This window comes from Mastigoproctus giganteus, chromosome 2 (assembly GCF_048544385.1).
Source record: "Mastigoproctus giganteus isolate SK-2022 chromosome 2, ASM4854438v1, whole genome shotgun sequence".
Taxonomy (NCBI): domain Eukaryota; kingdom Metazoa; phylum Arthropoda; class Arachnida; order Uropygi; family Thelyphonidae; genus Mastigoproctus; species Mastigoproctus giganteus.
This window is the reverse complement of record NC_143576.1, coordinates 169,736,761-169,758,829: the sequence shown is the minus strand read 5'-3', so window position 1 is coordinate 169,758,829 and position 22,069 is coordinate 169,736,761. Positions and strand designations below refer to the sequence as shown.

At 37.0% G+C, this 22,069-nt stretch overlaps 1 protein-coding gene across 1 annotated transcript in view; it reads left to right on the top strand.

Annotated features, from left to right (window-relative positions):
- Nucleotides 1-22,069, top strand: part of LOC150089737 (RUN and FYVE domain-containing protein 2-like) — a 399,341-nt gene that overhangs the window by 308,538 nt on the left and 68,734 nt on the right. Inside the window, exons 12-13 of the mRNA XM_090389637.1 lie at nt 7,163-7,249; nt 20,947-21,076. Coding sequence (XP_090245763.1) covers nt 7,163-7,249; nt 20,947-21,076 — 217 coding nt within the window. The remainder of the gene's footprint in view (nt 1-7,162; nt 7,250-20,946; nt 21,077-22,069) is intronic.

Sequence of the window (22,069 nt, the reverse complement as noted above, 5' to 3'; positions counted from 1 at the left end):
AAACCTTCAAGATTATCAGTTTCTTATAACAAACTTCCTTCGGTATTGAGGCATTGTACAGAACAATTTGTAGTACAGTATTAATATACTGTACCGCCTATATAGTTTCCTTAACTGGTTGCAGTGGAAAGTCCACAGAAAGCCCAGCAGAAATGGCAGATGAGTTAAACAGATATGTTGCAGTGATATTTACAGTCAAAAAGAAGCGGGAACCTTCGAGGAATATTAAGGAGTCTGATTTCTGTAAAATAAATGGTATAATGACCTCAAAAAAGTTAATGGTATATGGTATATATTCAGTTATAATTAAAAAGGCCACATGTGAAGTATCAAATTATTCAGAGTGTTAATGAAAGCAATATTAGATGCTGGGATGACTATATCAAGTGCTAATGCTCCCTTCTCCACAAAGGTAGTGACTACTTTTAGCACCTACATTAATTGAGTAACTGTAGCGCAGTGAATTTGACATTGTAGTAGGGTACTTTTTGGACTGTGGGGTTAAAGTTGCTATTCAGGACCATCTCAATAAGAATGGTATCTTGAATAGATACCATTCTTAAGGCAGAGGTTATGCCTGGCCAGTTTGATAAATTAGTATGATGTAGTCATTAGTTGAATGGGAATAGCAATTTTGACATTTATATCAAACGCTTTAGTAAAGTAAGGGGCACTGTCAAAAGCTTTAGTAAAACTTTTGTGAACCTCATGGATGGCCGCTGCATAAATTAGAAGTTGGAGTACTGTACTGGTAAGATCCTACACACTGGATCACAAGCTGGCTAAAAGATAGGGGAGGGAGAAAGAGAGGGTTATCATAAATGGTCAGTTTTCAGAGTGGATAATAAGGAAGGTCTCTCAAGGTTCGGTATTGAGTCTCCTATTTCAAATTTTCATAAATGATAACATGAGTATACAAGGGAAACTGTCAAAGATTGTTAGTAATTTTAAGGTGTGAAGAGTGGTTTGCAGTTCTAGTTGAGCCATGATGCTTCAAAAAGACTTGGACTGGTGGCATATATGGTTAAAAAAAAATGAAAAATAAAGTCTAATGCTTTTAATTGTAAGGTTATGCATTTGGGAACAGAAATCCTGGAGCCACATATAAGCTGGGGAGGGGGAAGAAGAGTGAAAAATGGTTTCAAGACAAAAGTGTTACTCGACAATTTGATATTAAATTTTCAATGAGGCGTAAACAGGTGTCTAGGAAAGCACATGGTATCTTTTCCATGATTTATTGGGCCCTTCCAGTAGGGAGAAGGTCATTATCTCTATATATAAAGCAATGTTTATACTGCTTTTGGAATATTGTATTCAGGTCTTGGAGATCACACCTAAAAAAAAAGACAACTTCTGAAGAGGGTTCAAAAGTGGGTGACCAGATTAGTGAAGAGTGCAGATTGATGCACATATAAAGAGGGTTGAGAAGGGGTGGACTGCAAACTTTGACAACTAGACATCTGAGGAGAGATCTGATTGAAGTGTATAAGACACTGAAGGGATAGAGTAAATGAATGAAGAAGGTCTGTTATCCTTCATAGATGAAACAAGAACAGGTGGTACAAATATAAAATATCAGGGAATAAATGAAGATTGCATCTCATGAAATTCACCTATGGGCAGTGGGTTGAACACTGGAATAGGTTGCCTCCCAGTCACTTATATTTGGACAAATTCTGTGGAAAAGTTTGAAAATAATAACCTTTCTTGGTATAAACATATCACAAACATGCCTAAATCAGAAGATTAGGCTGGATTAACCATCCAGCCTGCTCCCCTGATTTGGCATCAGTGGAATTTTTCTTTCCCAGTTGAAATTGCCACAAAGGAAAGAGACTTCAGGATGTTAAGGACATAAAGAAAAACGTAACTGCTAAACTGAACATAATCTCTTTGGATGCCTTCACTGACTCTTTTCAGAATGGTGTAATAAGTGCATTAAATCAAGTGGTGATTGCTTTGAATAAAAATAAAATGATTTTTGAGCTCCTTCACTTTGTGTTCATTTTATTGCACCATTCCAAGAACTTTATTTCCACACCTTGTATAACTAGACTTCAGAAAATCTCTACCTGTTAGAGTTCTAAGGCCTTACAGAAACTGATATGAATCTCATAATAGAAGAACCATATAACTCTTCCTATAGGCCTAATGATTCTGATGAGTATAATGAACAACTGTATAGGGAAATAGATTGGCCAGTAAATCAGATTGTCTTATAATGGGGGATTTTAACTTCCCAGATATTGACTGGGACTTCTGAATTGGTCACTCGCACACTAGCAAGGCTTTTTTTGGATATATTGGATGATGTTTTCTACAGCAGCATATTCGAGAGGCAGCCAGAGGGAGTAATACTATTGATCTGATTATCAGTAGTGATTCTCATGCATTAAGGATCCTCAGATAAAGGAACCACTAGGTGGCAGTGATCACATTGTAATCACTGCCACCTAGTGGTTCCTTTATCTGAGTAAATCCCACAGTGTGATCACTGTGGGATTTACTCAAAGATATAACTATCGTCTGGGGTAAAGGGAAGGGTTTTTGCTTTCACAAAGGTGACTACGATGGGCTGAAACAGTTTTTAAAGTTTATACAGTGGGACCAACTGATGATGTTACCAACAGCAAATTCTAAATGGGAAGTAATGGGAATTACTTGGGAAGTAATTCTAAACGGAAAGTAATCTTGGAAGCTACTAGACTTTTCGTCAAAACTATGAAATACTGTTCAAAGTTTAGGCCTAAATGGATGCCAGATGAACTAATGAAACTCATGGCAGAGAAGAAAAATGCATGGGATGCATATGTAAATCATCAAGTGACACAGAAGCCTATGGTAGATATAAGCCGGTGTGTAATCAAGTCAAAGGAGGTTAGGCATGCAAAGGCAGATTACGAGAAATTTTTGGCAAAGGATGCAAAGAAAAACAGCAAAGAGTTCTTTACTTATGTAAACTCTAGAAGGGGATGAATCAGATTGGTCCACATCAATGGTTCGACTGTTGAGGACCCTGCTCAAGTAGCTGACAAACTGAATGAGTATTTTGCATCTACATTCACACGAGGAGTTATTAAGAAAGGAAAATGCCAGACGTTTATCAAATTTTAACATGTGCTTAATGATTTTGTAGTAACTGAGAGCAAAGTGGAGGGGAAATTGTTGAAGTTAAACATAAGGAAGGCATCTGGGGGTAGAAAGAATCTCTAGTTATATTAAAGGAGGCAGCAAAGGAAGTAAGCAAACCCTTAGCCATAATTATGAGAGCTTCCTTGGCCTCAGGGGAGATCCCCATGGACTGGAGATATTCAAATGCAACCCCAATTCACAAAGGGGATCAAAGGGTGACACAAGTAATTACAGACCTGTTTAACTTATGTTCCGGGAAAATTAATGGAGGCACTGGTTAAAGAAGCACTACAGGATCATGTAGACAAGACTGCCATTATATTTCAGACACAGCATGGATTTGTTAAGGGAAAGTCTTGTCTGACCAGTTTGATTGGATACTACAACGAGGTTACAAAGGAACTGGATGCAAAATATAATTTGGTTAGGTTAAATTTTGGTCAAGTATAATTTGGCAAAATATACTTGGATTTCAGGAAAGCTTTTGATGCTGTTGCACATGGAAAACTACTGTGCAAGTTAGAGCAGTATGGCATTAACGGCAAGTTGCTGCTATGGATAAAGAGATGGTTCAATGGGAGAAGACAGAGAGTGGTAATCAATGGACACTGCCCTTCGTGGACTAATGTTATTAGTGGTGTCCCCAAGGGGTCTGTGTTGGGCCAACTGTTGTTTTCTGTATTTATCAATGATATTGATGAAGGTATATCAGGCTTAATGTCCAAGTTTGCAGATGACACAAAGGTTGGCAGTGTTGTTAATGACAGTATGCTACTGCAACAGGATCTAGAAAAGTTATGCAGATGGGCTGAGAGGTGACAACTGAAGTTTAACATTGACAAATGTAAAGTACTACATATGGGTAGCAGTAACCCCAGAGTAACTATCAACTGGGTGGTACTACACTCAAAGTGGTAGAGAATGAAATAGGCTGGGGTAATTGTGCAGTCAGATATGAAGTTTTCTGAGCAGTGCAGACAGTCTGCAAGAACAGCTCATTGTGTTTTGTCAATGATGTACAGGAATTTTTATAGCAGAGATAAAGAGGTGATTATTCCTTTGTATAAGGCAGTGGTTTTCGACCTTTTTTTAATAACGGCACTCGTAAATAATTTATTTTATTTTGTGGCACCCCTACTCAATTTTCTGTCTGTTAGATCCGATTCTCTTTTTGTGTATATATATATATATATATATATATATATACACACACACACACACACTCACACGCACAAATTATATATATAATAATTTTGTTCTTTATATAGAGGTACTAAATAAACATCAATTATTGATCACTGCAAAATCCAATGCACCCTGATTTCATGGTGCATTGGATCATTGATTTTGTCTATGAGGGTGTGGAATACACGTAAACTATTTGTATAGTTGATTTAACAACGGAGAGTATCAGCACTGAAGTGCTCTACAAGACATCATAGAGGTAATTTCTCCTTTTCTTAATTAATCTTTTTATAATGAAATAAATATATAAATTAAAAAAAAAATAAGTTTAAGTAGCTCATACCCAAATTACATGGCACCCTTGGAATGTTGTTGCGGCACCCCGGTTGAAAACCACTGGTATAAGGGAATAGTCAGGTCACATCTTGAGTACTGTATACAGGTTTGGAGGCCTCACTTTAGGAAGGATGTAGAGCTGCTCGAACGAGTAGAGAGAAGGGCAATGAGATTGGTGAAAGGAACAAAGGGTTGCTCTTACAAAGAAAGACTTAAGTTCTGCAAATTACAGTATCCGGAGACTGGGCACCTGCTAGGTGATCTGATTGAAGAGTTTAAATCTTTGATTGGTTTGAGCAAGCTCAATGCTGATGGGATTCTTTGTCTTGCCCAGATTAGTCACCTGAGGGGACATAAATTCAAATTGAGGAAAGACAGCTGTAGAATAGATGTGCCGAAATTTGCCTTTAGCCAGTGTGTGGTTGATTGCTGGAACAAACTTCAACATGTAGAAGTTGACAGCTTAAATAAATTTAAGGCAGAACTGAACAAACATTTGAAGTTAATGAATTTGTGAATTGGGAAAGGTTTTTTTTTTTTTTTTTTTTGACTGATGAAGTGATTTTAAGCTTGCTTTCCTGCATCATATTCCCCTACTAATGCTAATTCCAAAGTTTCCATTTACCATATCATTTGTGTATATGAAAATAGATATGTTGAGGAATCTTATGGAAAGCTTTCTACTTGCATCTACAAATATTCCAACGAGGATTAATTTAGGAGAGTGGATAAATAAGATAAGATCTCTCCCCTCCAATGCAGGTGCACTTCAAAATGATAAATCAGTTGTGCCATCAATGTGTATTTAACGAGTCCCTCATAAGATGATTTTCCAGAATCATTATCAATAGGAAAGTGGAATTTAAATTTAACCCACAATATCTTGACATCTTGAAGAAACCGAATCTTAGCTTTTTTCCTAAGAAGAATCTAATTAATAGATTCAACAACTCACAAATTGCTTATAGCAGAATTCCAGCGACCTCATTCATTTTAGAGAGTAATTTCAGTTTCTAGGGATGTCGGGATCATTCATCCCATACGACTATAGCAAATTATCTCTCCATGTCACAAAAACCCAACAATGTAACAAAACAGCCATCTGAAACTCTGACTCATTTAGTACAATGTGTAGACAACAGTCATCTCTAGATCTTTGGTCTGTCTTCTCCCAGTAGAATAACCTCAATGTAGATGGGATTATGTAACTCCTATCCATTCAGTAAAACAGGCTACCCAAAACAGAAGTATGATTCTAGGAGCTTCCAGAAACTCTTAGCTCAAATAGTAAAAGAGAGAAAAATAGCAGTTTAACTTATTCCAGTTTTGAAGATAAAGTTTTATTGGTTATATGGCTCATTAGTGACATAAGGTTGAGGGCTTAGTTTCGGCCAATGTTAACTACAAAATTGCATTTTTGTTTTGAGACAACAACTTTAGTTTAACTTTATACAAATAACCATGCATATCATGTCATAGAAATGTATTTCTCTAGAAGTTTACAAATTAGCTTGGGCTATAAGCACATTTCCTGTAAACCAAGAAAATGTCAAATGACTTTTTCTTGGTTAATTACAAAAACATTTACAGTACTACAGAATGATTATGTAGTTAACGTTGTCTCACACCAAACCCTCTTGGTGACATCACCGATAAGCTACTGCACTTAATCTCATTTCAAGAGTATGCCTAATGTATCCAATACAGTAAAGCATGACCTAATCATTTGTGTTTGTGTGGTTGCAAGGAGGGTGCCATTTAATAAATGAGATAAGAATTGATTTTATTTTAATGTTACTATAGTAAAATTATTGAAATTGTAATATTTTTAAAGGTCCAGTTAACAGAATTTTGTTACTGTTAGTAATTTTAGTATTTCATTAAATTTATATGGGAACTCCCAATCCCAGCTTGAGATAGAATCCTATAATTGAGTTCATAAATATTAACCATATTAATTTATTTTGGTATTGTGCAGGACTAGAACGTTTGTAAAAAAAAAAAAAAAAAAAAAAAAAATCAGTTTTTCCATTTTCCCCTTCAATCAACTATATTGCCAACCGGGCTAGCCGGGTAGGTAAAGTGCCTGCCTGGCAACCCAAAAGTCGCAGGTTCGATTCCTGCCTCAGGCTGGATATCACAATGGTGCTGAACCAACCGGTTGGTTGGATATCACAATGGTGCTGAACGAACTGGTTGGTTGGATATCCCGGCCACGATACACGAAGGAAGCAAGAAAAAACTGGTTCCTTCGTGTATTGATCACATCATACGAAATAAATAAACTATACTTTTGTCACATGGAAAAAATGTCTTAATTATATTTATAAAGAAAATCAAATTTTTTTTAAACTAGTAGTTAATTTGGTCCTTAAAGGATTGGAAGTGAGTAATTATTTGTGAATAATAAGAGTAATTACTCTTATTATTCACAAATATATAAAGTATATAAAATTTGTACTATGCTTATTATTATATATATATTTGTTCTGTTCTGTTCTGTATATAGGCTTAATGAATCTGTTAAGCAACGCTCTGCAGCAGAAGAGGCATACAGAAAATTGGGCTTGCAGATAGCAGAAAAAAACCAAGCAAGGTAAAATTTGTTTAAGTTTCAACTTTTTCTGTTATTTTTTTTTATTATTTCAGCTTGTAAGGATATTCTTTATAAGCTAAAAAAAAATATCTTTACAAGAAACAGTGCCATCATTGTTACTTTTTCCTTTCACATTCAAAAATTATTTTATATAATTGACTTTTTTAATTTTTCAGAATAAATAAATAGGTAAATTCATAAATAGGAAAATTTATAAGAAAATTAATATTGCACAAAAAAAAGGTGACAATGCAGATTTGAAAACTACTGACCAATAACCCTATTGCCAGTTGTCTACAAGTTTTCACAAAGATACTTTCAAGAAGAATAGACACAGCACTTGATGCGACACAACCCAAAGAACAAGCAGGTTTAGGAAATGGCTTCAGTACAATGGATCACATCCAAACAGTACAGCAAGTTATAGAACGCCACAATGAATACAACTTTCTATTATGCATAGGCTTCATTAACTATTAAAAAGCATTTGACTCAGTCACAAAACAAGCAATAATCAACACCTTACTCAACCAAAGTGGAGGCAGAGCTTACATTAGTATTTTCCAATCAACATATGAAAAGGCAACTACATCAGTATGGGTCAACAATGATAAAGTTTAACCTGTTTAGAAGAAATTTTTTGCAGGCTAAATTGGTATAGTAAAGGACTAAAGATAATGGAGATTACCCGAATCACTTATGATTTGGAGATGATATCATTCTCTTTGCCAATGATCCAGAAGAATTGCAGTATGAAAGTTCGAAGAAGTAGTTTGTTTGAAGATGAATATCAAGAAAACACAGGTTAAGTTCAACAAATTTACCAAACCAAAGAAAATCATAGCTGATGGACAAGAAGCAGAAAGATATGTGTACCTTGACACAGACATGCCAGACATTCTCTCAGATATGCCAGACAAGCTGTACTTGCTACCTGGGAGTCTAAAACGATGATGGAACTGATATTTGGGTGACACTCAAATCAAGTGGAACCAATTTCGGCGAAGTCCGGACGGTCTGTGACAGCCAAATCCTCTGCGCACCTTCACGATGGTGGGACTGTTAGTAATCCTGGGTATAACCTCCATGCACAACTACATGGTGGGTGACCACCCAGGTGTGAACCAACGTAAGCAGGGGTCAAGGTGTGGCACCCACACCACATGGAGGAACGCCGTCCCTCTATGTTACCAGGCAGTACCAGGTGGTAGATGACTCTCATCAACTGGTGAAATACCACTACTTTGCTTATTGGAGGCTTGAAGTGGTGGAACCCATGTTTAGTCTCTAGAGCTAAGTTCCGGTCAACCCTTCCCTATCTCTTCCATCATGCAGTGGCGCCTCCGTAGCCAGGTGGGAAGGAACAGCAGTGCATAGCACACTCTTCTTGATTAGACCGGGGTTCGAGCCCGTCACCACCAAATACGGAGGATGCGGAAAGGTCAGGGAATGACCACCGCATATTCCCGGAGCAATATGGCCTTAGTTGCTAATGCTCCTAAAAACCAAATAACAAACAAACAAACAAGTCCATCATGCAGTATGATTGATGACTTTTGAGGTTATGATGAACGTCGTGGCAAGATCCAATATTCCTTATATTTCGAGGGTACAGCTCTAAAACGGTGTTTGCAGGCCGGCCGCTAGTTAGTACACCAGACCGAACCTATTGGTAACTCTCTAGGAGGCTTCCGGATCAGCTAGTATTATAATCTTGCTACCTCTACTCTGCGAGATAGTGACTGGAGGGAGTCCGAGTAGTGTGTATGCGGGGAGCATTGTCGAGGCCACGTTATGTCAAGGATCTGGGTATATTCTTACCATGTGTACGCCATATCCAAAAATTTCATTACTTCATACAGCATGTCCCACCCACTTTTTCTTACTATTGAATACACCATGAATTGTCAAACTAATAGAGTAAGCTTATCTGCGAAAAGATCTAAACCTCCCAAGCACTTCCAAATTCATTTCACAAATATACGTGGTCTCAATTCTAAACTCAACGATGTCCATTTCCACTTACAGTCTGCCAAACCCCATGTACTTTTTCTGACAGAATCTCAGTTATCGGTAGATTCAACTACTGCTCATCTCAGATGCCCAAATTATTCGCTGTATGATTCCTTTCGCCTCAAAGGTGGTACTTGTGCATATGTCCATTCTGCTATTCCCTGTCAGAGACTTGGCGATTTGGAATCTCCTCTCTTTGATCTTCTCTGGCTTCAAATCTCTCTACCTCATTGTGTCAAATTCATATGTTGTCTCTACCGTTCTCCCAACTCCACTAATCACTTGGAACTCTTTGACTTCCTCTCTTTGCAACTTGACTTTCTCCAGTCCAACTTTCCTAACAGTGAGGTAATTTTCCTTGGTGATTTTAATGTTCACAACTCCAGCTGGCTTCCGTTTTCTAGTCACACCGATCCAGCAGGTCGAGATGCTGTGGCTTTTGCAATTACTAATGATCTAGCACAGATTGTTCATTTACCTACAAGAATACCAGACAATCCTAATCATACAGCCAATATGCTTGATCTTTTTCTCACAAACAACCCTTCTATGTACATGTTTGAAGTGAGAGGCCCTTTAGGCACTTAAGATCACAACTTGGTGATTGTCTCTTCTCCAATGGAACCTTTATCTCATGGCTATTCCCAACCTTGTGTTGTTTGGCATTACAAGAATGCAAAATGGGATGACCTGTGAGACTTCTTTTCTTTTTTTCCTTGGTCAGATTACTGTTTCAAAACTTCTGATGTCAACGTTTGCTCAGATCGTGTCAGTGAAATTATTCTTGCAGGAATGGAATCCTTTATCCCACACTCCACTTTAAAATCTCATCCTTTAAATAAACCTTGGTTTTCCAATAAATGTGCTAAGGCTGTTCAAGAGAAGAATGTTGCATATCGTAATTGGCTTGTTTCTAATTCTTCAGTTTCATTTTCTGCCTACACCAAAGCTCGCAGCAATTGTAAAGCAGTTATTAATCAGTCCAAACTAGAGTTTGAACAGGCTAAGAGTAGAAAACTTGCTTCTTGCCCTAATGGTAGCCGAGCATTCTGGTCTCTTGCCAAAGCTATTGGCCACAACTTTTGCCCATCTCTGCTCCCACCTCTGTCCAAACCAGATGGTTCTGTTGTCACTTCAGCCAAGGATAAAGCTGACCTGCTAGAATCCCATTTTTCTTCCAACTCATGTATTAATAATCTTGGTAAAACACCTCCCACCATTCCCAGCACACTCCATTCAATGCCTCCTGTGGTCTTCAGTCAAAAGAATATCAGAAGGATTTTGATGAATCTCGATGCTAAGAAAGCTCCAGGTCCTGATGGTATTTCTCCACTTGTTCTCAAAACCTGTGCTCCTGAACTTACTCCTATTCTTTGCCGCCTTTTTTCACTTTCTTATTCCAAAGGTGTTTTTCCTTCTGCTTGGAAATTTGTTCATATCCAGCCAGTTCCTAAAAAGGGTGACAAATTCCTCCCATCCAATTATTGTCCCATTGCAATTACTTCTACTCTTTCTAAAGTAATGGAGAAATTGATTAACCGCCAATTCTTTAACTACCTAGAAACCTTCCGTCTGATTAACAATCGCCGGTATGGATTCCGTCAGTGTCGATCCACTGGTGATATTCTGGCTTATGTTACCCATTTATGGACTAATTTAATGGAAACGTTCGGTGAAACACAAGTAGTTGCTCTTGACATTTCAAAGGCTTTTGATCGTGTTTGGCATAAAGGTCTTCTAAACAAGCTTCCATCTTATGGTTTGCCAACTGTTTTTAGTAATTTGTTATCCAGTTTTCTCTCTGATCGCTCGCTGAGGGTGCTGGTAGATGGCTTTCTGTCTTCTAACTTCTCCACTAATGCCGGTGTCCCCGATGGTTCAGTTCTTTCCCCCACTCTTTTCCTTTTGTATATTAATGACCTACTTCCATTGACTGGAAATCCTATCCATAGTTTTGCCGATGATAGCACATTGCATTCCACTTTCCATTTTCAGAAACCTTGTCCTGCTCAATCAGCTTCAACTTCTTGAAAATCTGCTACCAATTCCTTAAATGCCGATCCTCAGGTAATTCTCCAGTGGGGCAAAGACAACTTAGTTGATTTCAACCCTTCTAAAACTCAGTCTTGTCTTATATCTCGTAAAAAGGATTCTTCTGCTCCTATGCTTATCTTTAGTCACACTCCGATTTCTAGGCAAAATGATATATCTCTTTTGGGGATTACCCTGACCTCTAATCTCTCTTGGCACAAGCACATGGGCGCTTCCGTAGCCAGGTGGGAAGGAGCAGCAGTGCATAGCACACTCTTCTTGATTAGACCGGGGTTCGAGACCGTCACCACCAAATACGGAGGATGCAGAAAGGTCAGGGAATGCCACCGCATACCCCGGAGCAATATGGCCTTAGTTGCTAATGCTCCTAAAAAACCGAATACCTTAAATACCTTGGCACAAGCACATTACAAATATTGCTTCCTCTGCATCTAAAAAACTTGGTTTTCTCTTTTGCTCTCGGCGTTACTTTTCTTCCAATCAGCTGCTCACTCTGTATAAATCACAAATCCGCCCTGCCATGGAATATTGTTCCCACATCTGGGGTGGTGCACCCCCAAAACCTCGCTCAGACTTCTTGATTCCATTCAGAAGAGGGCACTTAGGTTAATTAATGATTCATCTCTAACAGAGTCTCTCCACTCGCTTTCTCATAGACGTACTGTTTCTGCTGCATGCCTCTTCTACAGATATTTCCGTGGGCACTGTTCTTCTGAATTGGCTTCTATAATTCCTGCTCTGTCTTTCAAAACAGTCCGAACACATGCCTCTACCAGCCAACATCCATTTACTCTCCAACTTCAAACCCACAGAACCAACTTTTCATCTTCCTCGTTTATTCATTCAACTGCCGTTTTCTGGAACAACCTTCCTTCATACGTATTTCCTGAAAATTACAATCTACAGTAGTTCAAGTCCAATGTCAACAAATATCTTCTTTCGTCTTCTCAACCTCCAACCCAAGCATGGTACTAAGTACTATAGGTTCTAATACCTCTCGTGTTTGGGGTTCACATAAAAAAAAAAAAAAAGGAAAAAAAAAAGAAATTTTAACAGATGGAAGCTCAATGCTGATGAGATTCTTCCTCTTGCTCAGATTATGCACATGAGGGGCATAAATTCAAATTGAGAAAGGACAATTGCAGAATAGATATGTGGAAGTTTGTCTTTATCCAGCGGGTGGTTGGTTGCTGAAAAAAACATCCATCTGTTGTTGTGGAAGTTGATATCTTGTATAAATTCAAGGAAGAACCAGACAAAAACTATTGAAGAGAATGGATAGATGCAGAAGGATTTTTTTTTGGCTAATACTGTATAAGCTCATTTTTGTGCATTATTTTTCACTGCTAATGATACAAATATCACCAATGGATCAACACTAATGGAATCCATGATGGGGATCAGAATGGAAGATTCCAGATAGTTTAAGAATTGATGGTTGACGGATTGTGCCATTACCTTAGAAAGAGATGATGTAAGTGCTGCCAAGAGTGATAATTGGATGGGTTGGATTTTTCATTGTTTTTTAAGTTGCTGGTTAGATTAGAGCAAATTTTTGAGCAGAAAGTAAAATATGGTCTAAGGAAGTGTAAAAATGTGACACAGAAAATAGGAGCAAACTCAGTATCACAGGTTTTAAGAACAGGTGGAGAAATACCATCAGCACCTTGGCATATAGTTTGATCAGAATTCTTCAAATCCTGTGGTCTTCTGATTAAAAGACCACAGGAAGTACTCAGTATATTGGATATGACAAGGGACGTTTTATCAAGATTGTTGATACAAGAGTTTGAAGAAAAATTAGGATGTTAGTAAGTCTTTTTTATCTGTGGTTGAGGAGGAAATAGTATCATTAGGCTGTAACAAGTTTTTTTTTTTTTTTTTTTTCTTTTTTATGAAAACCCCAAACACAAGAGGTATTAGAACCTATAGTACTTGGTACCGTGCCTGGGTTAGGGGTTGAGAAAACGAAAGAAGATATTGGTTGACATTACACTTGAACTTCCGTAGACTGCAATTTTCAGGAAATACGTATGAAGGAAGGTTGTTCCAGGACTCGGCAGTTGAATGAATAAACGAGGAAGATGAAAAGTTGGTTCTGTGAGTTTGAAGTTGGAACAGTAAATGGATGTTGGCTGGTGGCGGCACTTGTTCGGACTGTTTTGAAAGAGAGAGTGGGAATTATAGAAGCTAATTCAGAAGAACAGTGCCCATGGAAGTATCTGTAGAAAAGGCATGCAGCAGAAACAATACGTCTATGAGACAAAGAGTGGAGAGACTCTGTTAGAGATGAGTCATTAATTAATCTAACTGCCCTCTTCTGAATGGAATCTAGAAGCCTGAGAGAGGTTTTAGGGGCACCGCCCCAGATGTGGGAACAATATTCCATGTTAGGACGGATTTTCAATTTGTACAGAGTGAACAGCTGTTTGGAAGAAAAGTAACAGCGAGAGCGAAAGAGAAAATAAAGTTTTTTAGATGCAGAGGAAGCAATATTTGTTGCTTGTGCCAAGAGAGATTAGTTGGAAGTGTTAATCGGTATAAGATGCAACCAATAATTTGGCAATAGACCAGAATGCTTGAGCTTGAATACCATTTTGACAAGAAGCAAGTTTGCCAATCTTAGCACATTCAAAATTGAATTTGGACTGATAATGATTGCTTTACATTTGTTGTGAGCTTTAGTGTTAGTAGAAAATGAAGCTGGTCATTTGGATACAAGCCAGTTGTGATAGCTACTTTCTTATCTTGAACAGCCATAGCACATTTATTGGAAAACCAAGGTTTAGATAAGGGACGATGTTTTGTATGGAATGTCAATTAAAGGGTTTCATGTCTATAGGAATAATTTCATTGCCATGATCTGAGAAAACATTAGGATGAAAAGATTTAAATCAGTAATCAAACCAAGGAAATGGAGAGTATAAATCAAGCAGATCATCCCATTTCACATTCCTATAAAGCTAAATGACACAAGGCTTAGAATGGCTGAGAGAGAGAGAGAGAGAGAGAGAGAGAGAGAGAGAGAGGCTCCAATGGAAAACACATGATCAACAAGTTGTAATCTGAAGTGCCTAGAGAACCACTAACATTGACCGTGTACTTAGAAGAGTTGGTGAGAGAAAGAGCAGGCACCTCCGTAGCCAGGTGGGAAGGAGCAGCAGTGCGTAGCACATGCTTCTTGATTAGACTGGGGTTCGAGCCCATCACCACCAAATACGGAGGATGCGGAAAAGGTCAGGGAATGACCACCGCATATTCCTGGAGCAATATGACCTTAGTTGCTACTCCTAAAAATCAAAATAACAAACAAACAACGAGAGAAAGAGCAGGAGCTGATATTAAGATTGTCTAGTATTCTGGTTGGTAAATGAACAAGCTGTGCAATTAGGTCATTTTTACACATTGTTACATGAGCAGACAGTTGACCTCTACTGTGAAATGCTAAAACACCCTCCAACACAATGTAGGGATCTGCATTTAATTCTGTTTAATAGAGCCTTAAAAAAGAATTTTTTGATTCCTGGAGAAAGGCAATCTACTATGCCTTCCCAAAGCTGGGAAAGGGATCCTAAAAATTCAGACAGACAAAGAGCTCCTCTGATGAGCTCTTTGTGCAAGATTCTGGAAAGAAAGATCAATGCTGGCTTTGTGTGTGGTATTTAGAACAAATGGACTCCTTTCCAGGACATAGGAAGTGGACCTTGTTTCCAAAGAAACAAGGTCCACTTCCTATCATTTAATCAGACTCAATATGTACATTTGTGATGCTCTTATAAAATCCACGCATTTAGTATCAGTTTTATTTGATATTGAAAGAGCGTATGACAAAGCCTACTGATTGCAAGACCTCCATAATTTTGGTCTGATCAGGGCTTTAGTCTGAAATTGGAAGGTGACCCCCAGGTCACTTTTTCATTTTTATAAAAAAAAAAACTTCCTATTTCAAATTTACAGGGCTGCTTCAAAAAAGATTTGTGGTCACCAACATCACAAAGATTTGTGATGTTGTGGTAGATAAAAGCTTCCTATTTCAAATTTACGAGGCTGGTTCAAAAAAGATATGCGTTAACCCAGAAGTAGTTGTGGTAGATAGATAAAAATTTTTTTTTTGTTTGATACCTTGAAATCTCTATAGCAACCACACACATTTTTGTTTCAATCTGACAATTAATTTTTTTGTTTGCAGTGCTGAATGAAGTTAAGCGTCACAATGGACAAAGTGGAATGTAGATCAGTGATTCAGTTCCTTTTTCTTCAAGGGAAAACACCCAAAACAAACCACGAAGAAATGGTCTCTGTTTATGGAGAAGACTGCCAAAGTTACAGTGTTGTTGTTGTACATTGGTATAAACAATTCAAATGTGCTTATGAAGAAATCCCTAGATACCTGCAACTGCTGTAGCAGAAGAGAGTGTTGCAAAAGTTGAGGCATTAATCCTGGAAGATTTCCATGTTAGCATCAAGGAACTAGCTGCAGAGCTCCAAATTAGTGTAGGGTTTGTGGAGAACATCATCCATCAAGAGTTGCATATGAGTAAAGTGTCTTCTAGATGGATTCCCAGACTTCTGACCCTTTACCAGAGGAGAAGGAAAGGGCACAATGTGCACAAGAAATGTTGTTGATGTGCCAGGAAAAGCGAGAGGAGTTTTTTTCACAGCTAGCCACCATGGATGAAACTTGGGTCCACCATTATGTTCCCAAAACTAATCAAATGTCAAAACAGTGGAAGCATACAGAAACATCCCCTCCCACCTCCCCCCAAAAAGACAAAGATGCAACTAAGTGCTGGAAAGGTGATGCTGTGTTTTTTTGGATCAGCATGGTGTAATACTAATAGATTACCTTCAAAAGGGCTGTACTGTGATGGCAAAGTATTATTCCAACCCCTTCATAAAGCTACTTACTGCTATAAAAGAAAAAAGACAGAGTAAGCAGCAAAAGGGGTGTGTCCACTTCATGATAATGCCCCTGCATAATCCTTGCAAGCTGCAGTGAGGTGTGCCCATGAATGTGGGCTTGAAATATTGCTACATCTTGCGTATTCCCCCAACCATGCACCTTCGGATTTCTTTCTTTTTCCTGGCCTGAGGTCTTTTCTTTGTGGAAAACTCTTTGCTGCTGATGATAGGTTATTTTTGCTGCTGAGTTGTGGTTTGAAGGATAGTCAGAGGACTTCAGCAAAACTGGCCTGCGGAAGTGTATTGAGAGGTGGCAAAAATGTGTCATTTTGTCTGGTAACTATGTTGAAAAGTGTAATACATGCTACTTCTGGGTGACTACAAATCTTTTTTGAACCCCCCCCCCCCCGTCCTTGTAAGTCTGATCCTATTTCAAATTCAGATTTTTGCCATAGATGACCAATTGTGTATGTTTTGTCAGAAACAAAATCTTCATCCTAACCCAGAAATAATGCATGGGCAAAACATCATCCCAGTGGTAGTAGAAGAAGAAAATTCCTATGAATTATTTTGAATAAGAAGCTGATATTTCTTCAACATATCTATCAGCTAAGGAATGCAAAAGGGCTAAACATTCTTTGTTTCCTTTTCTCAGTTTCATGAGATGCTGTTGTCCACTGTAACTTTGATTATGGTTCCCAAGTTTGTGCTTCTGTTATCAATAGTGCACTTTGGTGACTAGATCCATTCCACCATTATATCTTGCCCAAAGTCTCTACTTTGAAGAAAATGAGCCATCTCTGTCTCTTTGATGGAAGCAGTTGTTCTTATAGTACCCTTTTAAATTTAAATCCATATCAGACCTCCCACGTGGACATCAGTTTTTAAGCCATGATAGAAAAATCTGTGTGCTGTACTGCCAACTGACTCTTTGGTGTTCAGATCCCAAGGCTATTAACTGACCTGAATATCATACTCTGAATGTTGCTCTGTCACTTAATTAACTCCTTCACTCTGGCATGCCCACTACCCAAAATGTGAATTCTCCCACAAGAACTTGAATAAGGGTGGCAAACCTAATACACCTAATTCTGTTTTTACACGATAGATACGTTCCTGAAAAATACGTGTAAAAAAAATTCGTGTAAAAAAAGACATTGTATTTATGGAAGAAAAGAAGATTGGTTCCGGATCTAAAAAAATCATTAAAAATAATTAAAAAAAAAAACACATAAAATATTCGTTTTAAGCTTATTATTTTATTTCAACAAAATACACATGTAATAATATGTAATTAAAACGTACTAAAATAAATTTGTATGCATATGAAATGAAAAAAAATTCTTCATGAACAAAAAAAATCTGTTTTACATATAACAAGATTTTATTAATTTTCCACTTTCTGATAATAAACGGCGCATACGTTTGCGTACGACTGGAATATCACTGCCATCACTAGAAATGTTGTGGACATCGTCTTCTTCCTCTATTAATGAAATTCTTTCTGTGATCTCTTCAGCAAAATCAGCACGAATCTCCTCTGGTGCTGATGTTTCACCGGTTTTACGAACGAATTCAGTTATTAATCGTTGTGTTCGTGTTTTGGTTAGTCCGTTATATAATTCTCTGTAAGAGGCTGTCAACAACTTCAGTTCGCGTTGAAACTTCCGAGCGCGTTCCTCATTAGGGTCATGTTTGACAAAATGATTACCTAATTTTCTAGCCAGTTCCAGACCTTCTTTTATTAAATCTGCATTTAGAACAGGATCATTTTCTTCATTATCACTACGTTCTGTGGGATAAGGAGTCCCAAGGATAACCTCTAATATTTCATCTTCGCTTAGTGCTTTGTCGGTTAACAATTCATCAATATCTTCAAACGATAGATCATCGAATCCTTCTCCACCAATTTTGTGTGCCATTGTAATGATGTTGGGAAATTCGGTCGTATTAGGGATGATGGGATCTTTGCTTTTTACACATTGTGGCCAAACCGCTTTCCAACACGCATTTAAAGTTGCTGGTTTTAATTCAGTTAACGCTAATCCAACTTGATTGATACAATCCATAATTGAGAATTTCTTCCACACATCAATGACTGTTAGTGTTTCATCATTCAGTTTGTCCAAAACGTGTTGGAATGTTCGTTTTACGTAATATGTTTTAATTGTCGCAATTATACCTTGGTCTAGCGGTTGTATCAAAGATGTAGTATTAGGTGGCAGAAATAAAATTTGTACATTTGGGTGTTCCAAGACAGGATGGCCGGGTGCATTGTCAAGAATCAGAACTTTAAATTCGAGACCTTTCAAATTCATATAACGTCTGACTTCTGGGACGAAACATTTGTTGAACCATTCTGTAAAAATAGTAGTGGTCACCCAGGCCTTCTTGTTTGCCATCCAGTGAACAGGCAATTTATTGATATCTACACCTTTCATTGAACGTGGGTTTAGGGCTCGATTTACCAGCAGTGGTTTCAACATACGATCTCCTGAAGCGTTGGAGGAAAATAATAAGGTCACACGATCCTTAGCTACCTTAAAACCACCAGCAGTTTTCTGCGATTTGGCTACATACGTTCTGTTCGGCATTCGTTTCCAGAAGAAACCAGTTTCATCTGCATTCCACACTTGATCAGGAGTGTATCCTCCATCTTCAATAATTTTTGCAAGTTCCTGCGGGAATACTTTAGCAGCCGATTCATCTGCAGATGCAGTTTCACCTTTAATTTTTATATTATGAAGAGCATTCCTTTTAAGAAACCCTGTCATCCAACCTGTACTCGCAGAAAATTCATACTTTCTGTTTAACTGAGATGAAGTGCTTGGCTCCTTTTCTTTAATCTGTCTGTAAATTCTTAGTGCTGTTTGCTTGATGGCATTTCCCTCTACTGGTACTCTTTTTTGTGACTGATCTTCTATCCACATTACCAGGGCCTTTTCCATTTTTTCCTTGACAATATCTCTTGTATATGATGATGAATTAACACTTACTTTTGTTCCAGAACATACCGACTTCCTAATTGCAGCTTCATTTTTCTTAATAGTTCTTACGGTAGCTTCATGTACACCAAAATGCCTTCCTACAGACGTAGCCCCTTGTCCAGTTGCAAGACGATCTAAAATTTGAATTTTAAGTTCCAAAGAAATCGCTTTCCTTTTCATTTTGGTAATAGGCGAATTATTCGACATTATATAAGGGCTACCAAAAAATATCTCAGTTATAATTAATAAAAAAAGGTATGAAAATTTTGTAAACTTACAATTTATTGACTATCGGCAAAATTAATAAATTTATATGTGCACAAATTTCACTAAAGATTCTTTCACTTTGAAATAGAGCTTACTACTACATGTCTGCTGAAGATACAATGCACGAATACCGTAGATGTGCACAAAATTAATAAAAACGTTGATGATTCATAGATACCTAGACGTAAACATTGGTAAGCAAAAGCACGCGTTTCAAAACGCAAACACTAGCAGTTATCCAATCTATTGATGCGTGTAATATAGAAATGATACTAATATGCCACAAATAAAAAAAAAATTTCTTAGAATTTAGGCAAAAAAAAATTCATAGAAATCGTGTTAAATCAAAATGACTCGCGTAAAAAGAGAATGAAATATTTATTTTGAATTCGTGTTAAACCAAATTCGTGTAAAAAAAGTTCGTGCAAAAACAGAATTAGGTGTATTTACCAATAACTCTTTGCAGCACATCGAGCAAAATATCCCAACTTCCTACTAGTCTACATAGATAACACAAGTCAGAGTTATCTGTGGGATCAGCTGCTGTTCTCTTACATAGCATAGTATCCAACCAGGTCTTTGGTTCATTAGATGCAACATTCTCTTCAGAAATGAAAATTTGACATTCACTTTTGCTGGATTCCAAGGCATGTTGGGATTAGGGGCAACAGTCTGGCTGATATTGCAGCCAAATCACCTACTCCCCTTAATAACCATTGCCTGTCAGTTTCTAATACAGACTACAGACAAATAATTTTTTAATTTTTAATTTTATTATCTGCCCTAAACTATATTCCTAGTGGCAAGACAGATTTTATCTAATAGTGATAGTATCTCTTTTTTAAGTTTCTACAAGCTATGATTTTATTCATTACTATTCTGTATTGTATACTGTATTTCTTTCTGTTGTGGTAACCGGTTTTTGGGTTACCATGATTGGACATCTTGACTTGGCACATAATGACCTAAGCTGCTGATTCAGTATAAAAAATAACACATTCACCCAACCAAAGTGTAAACAGAAATTTATTTAAATATGATTTAATATCATATTTATTTAAATATGATATTAAATATTTAAATATGAAATTTATTTAAATATATGTATATTTTGTCATAAGCTTTTTATTGCTTAAAGACCTCTGTAATAGCTATGAAGATATTATTAATGGTACCATTTACACATTAGCAATGGGTTCCACATTAGCAATAGGTTTGCCTTATTAGGTTTATATGACCACATTAGGTTTGCCTTATATATGAATGCTGCCCATTCTAGACATGCCTGTTTTTATGCTAGCAGATTGTATTATTCCCAATTGCAGAGTTGTTTCAATTTCAGTGAATGGTGAGAGTACAATAAAGAGACAGATATACCCTTTTAACAGCATAGTTTATATTGTTTAGCTTGAAACTTTAAAAAATATTTATTGAGTTTGTAATTGTATATTATTTAACTGCACTTCCCATGTGCAGATCATCTCTTGAATCTGATTTAAAAATAGAAAGGGAGTGGCGCACTTCACTTCAAGCTACTGTTGAAGACATGAAAAGTCAGCTCTCTTCTCTTCAAAGTGATTTACAAAAAATGCATCAGACTTCAGTGGTTAGTAAGTTGTATTTTGATATTAAAATTTACTGTGATTGAGTCAAAAATGCACTGAATTTTAAAATTATAATTTCCAAACAAGTTTACAATATATAGGATTATTATTAAAGTTCTTGGTGCAGTTTTAAAATTTCATAACTTCCGTTCTCTATACATGATAAAAATCTATCTATAAAAACATTAGATATGTAATTTAGTGAAGTTTAGTATGTACTAAGAATGATTCATTTATTTTATTGTAGTTTAGCAAAAATTTTATCATTATTTTTTTTGCAGAATTAGGCTTGACCCAAATGGCTTCAATAGAAGAGAAAGTAAATTGTGTGCTCTTGTTGGCTGAGTTAAAGTCTGTAATCGTAGTACAAAAAATATTTAGAACCCATTACAACAAGGATGCGCCACACAGGAATTCTACAACTAACTGGATGAAAAAGTTTAAAGAAACAGGTTCTGTCAACGATAAACCACGATCTGGAAGGTCAACTTTAAGTGAGGAAAATGTGGCATCTGTTGAACAATCCTTTACTGCAAGTCATGTTGAGAATTAACAATCCCAAGAATAAATGTATATAAAACTGTAATAAATTCTCTCTCTTACCCTTTTTTACAGATTAATTTTATCATGTATAGAATGGAAATTATGAAAATTTAAAACTGCACAAGGACAAATATGTGCAGACAAGCACATTTTAAATTTATTTTCCTTTTTAATACAATTACTTTTTTAAAATAGCTGTACAATGTAATAGTAACGGATGTTCATTTAGATAACAAAGCAAAATCAGAGCTCTTCATGCTCTATGGTGTGATAGCACATAGGATTTTGGATGGGCCATGGTATTATCCATAGACTCTTCATACCACCGAAGAGCATTCAAAGAACATTTTTGTTAGATATTTTGAATTTTCCACATCAACAGGAAGAAAAGTTCATTTCTTTCAGAATATTATCTTTTGTTTAAAGATAAAATGCTTCCTGTTTAAAATTTT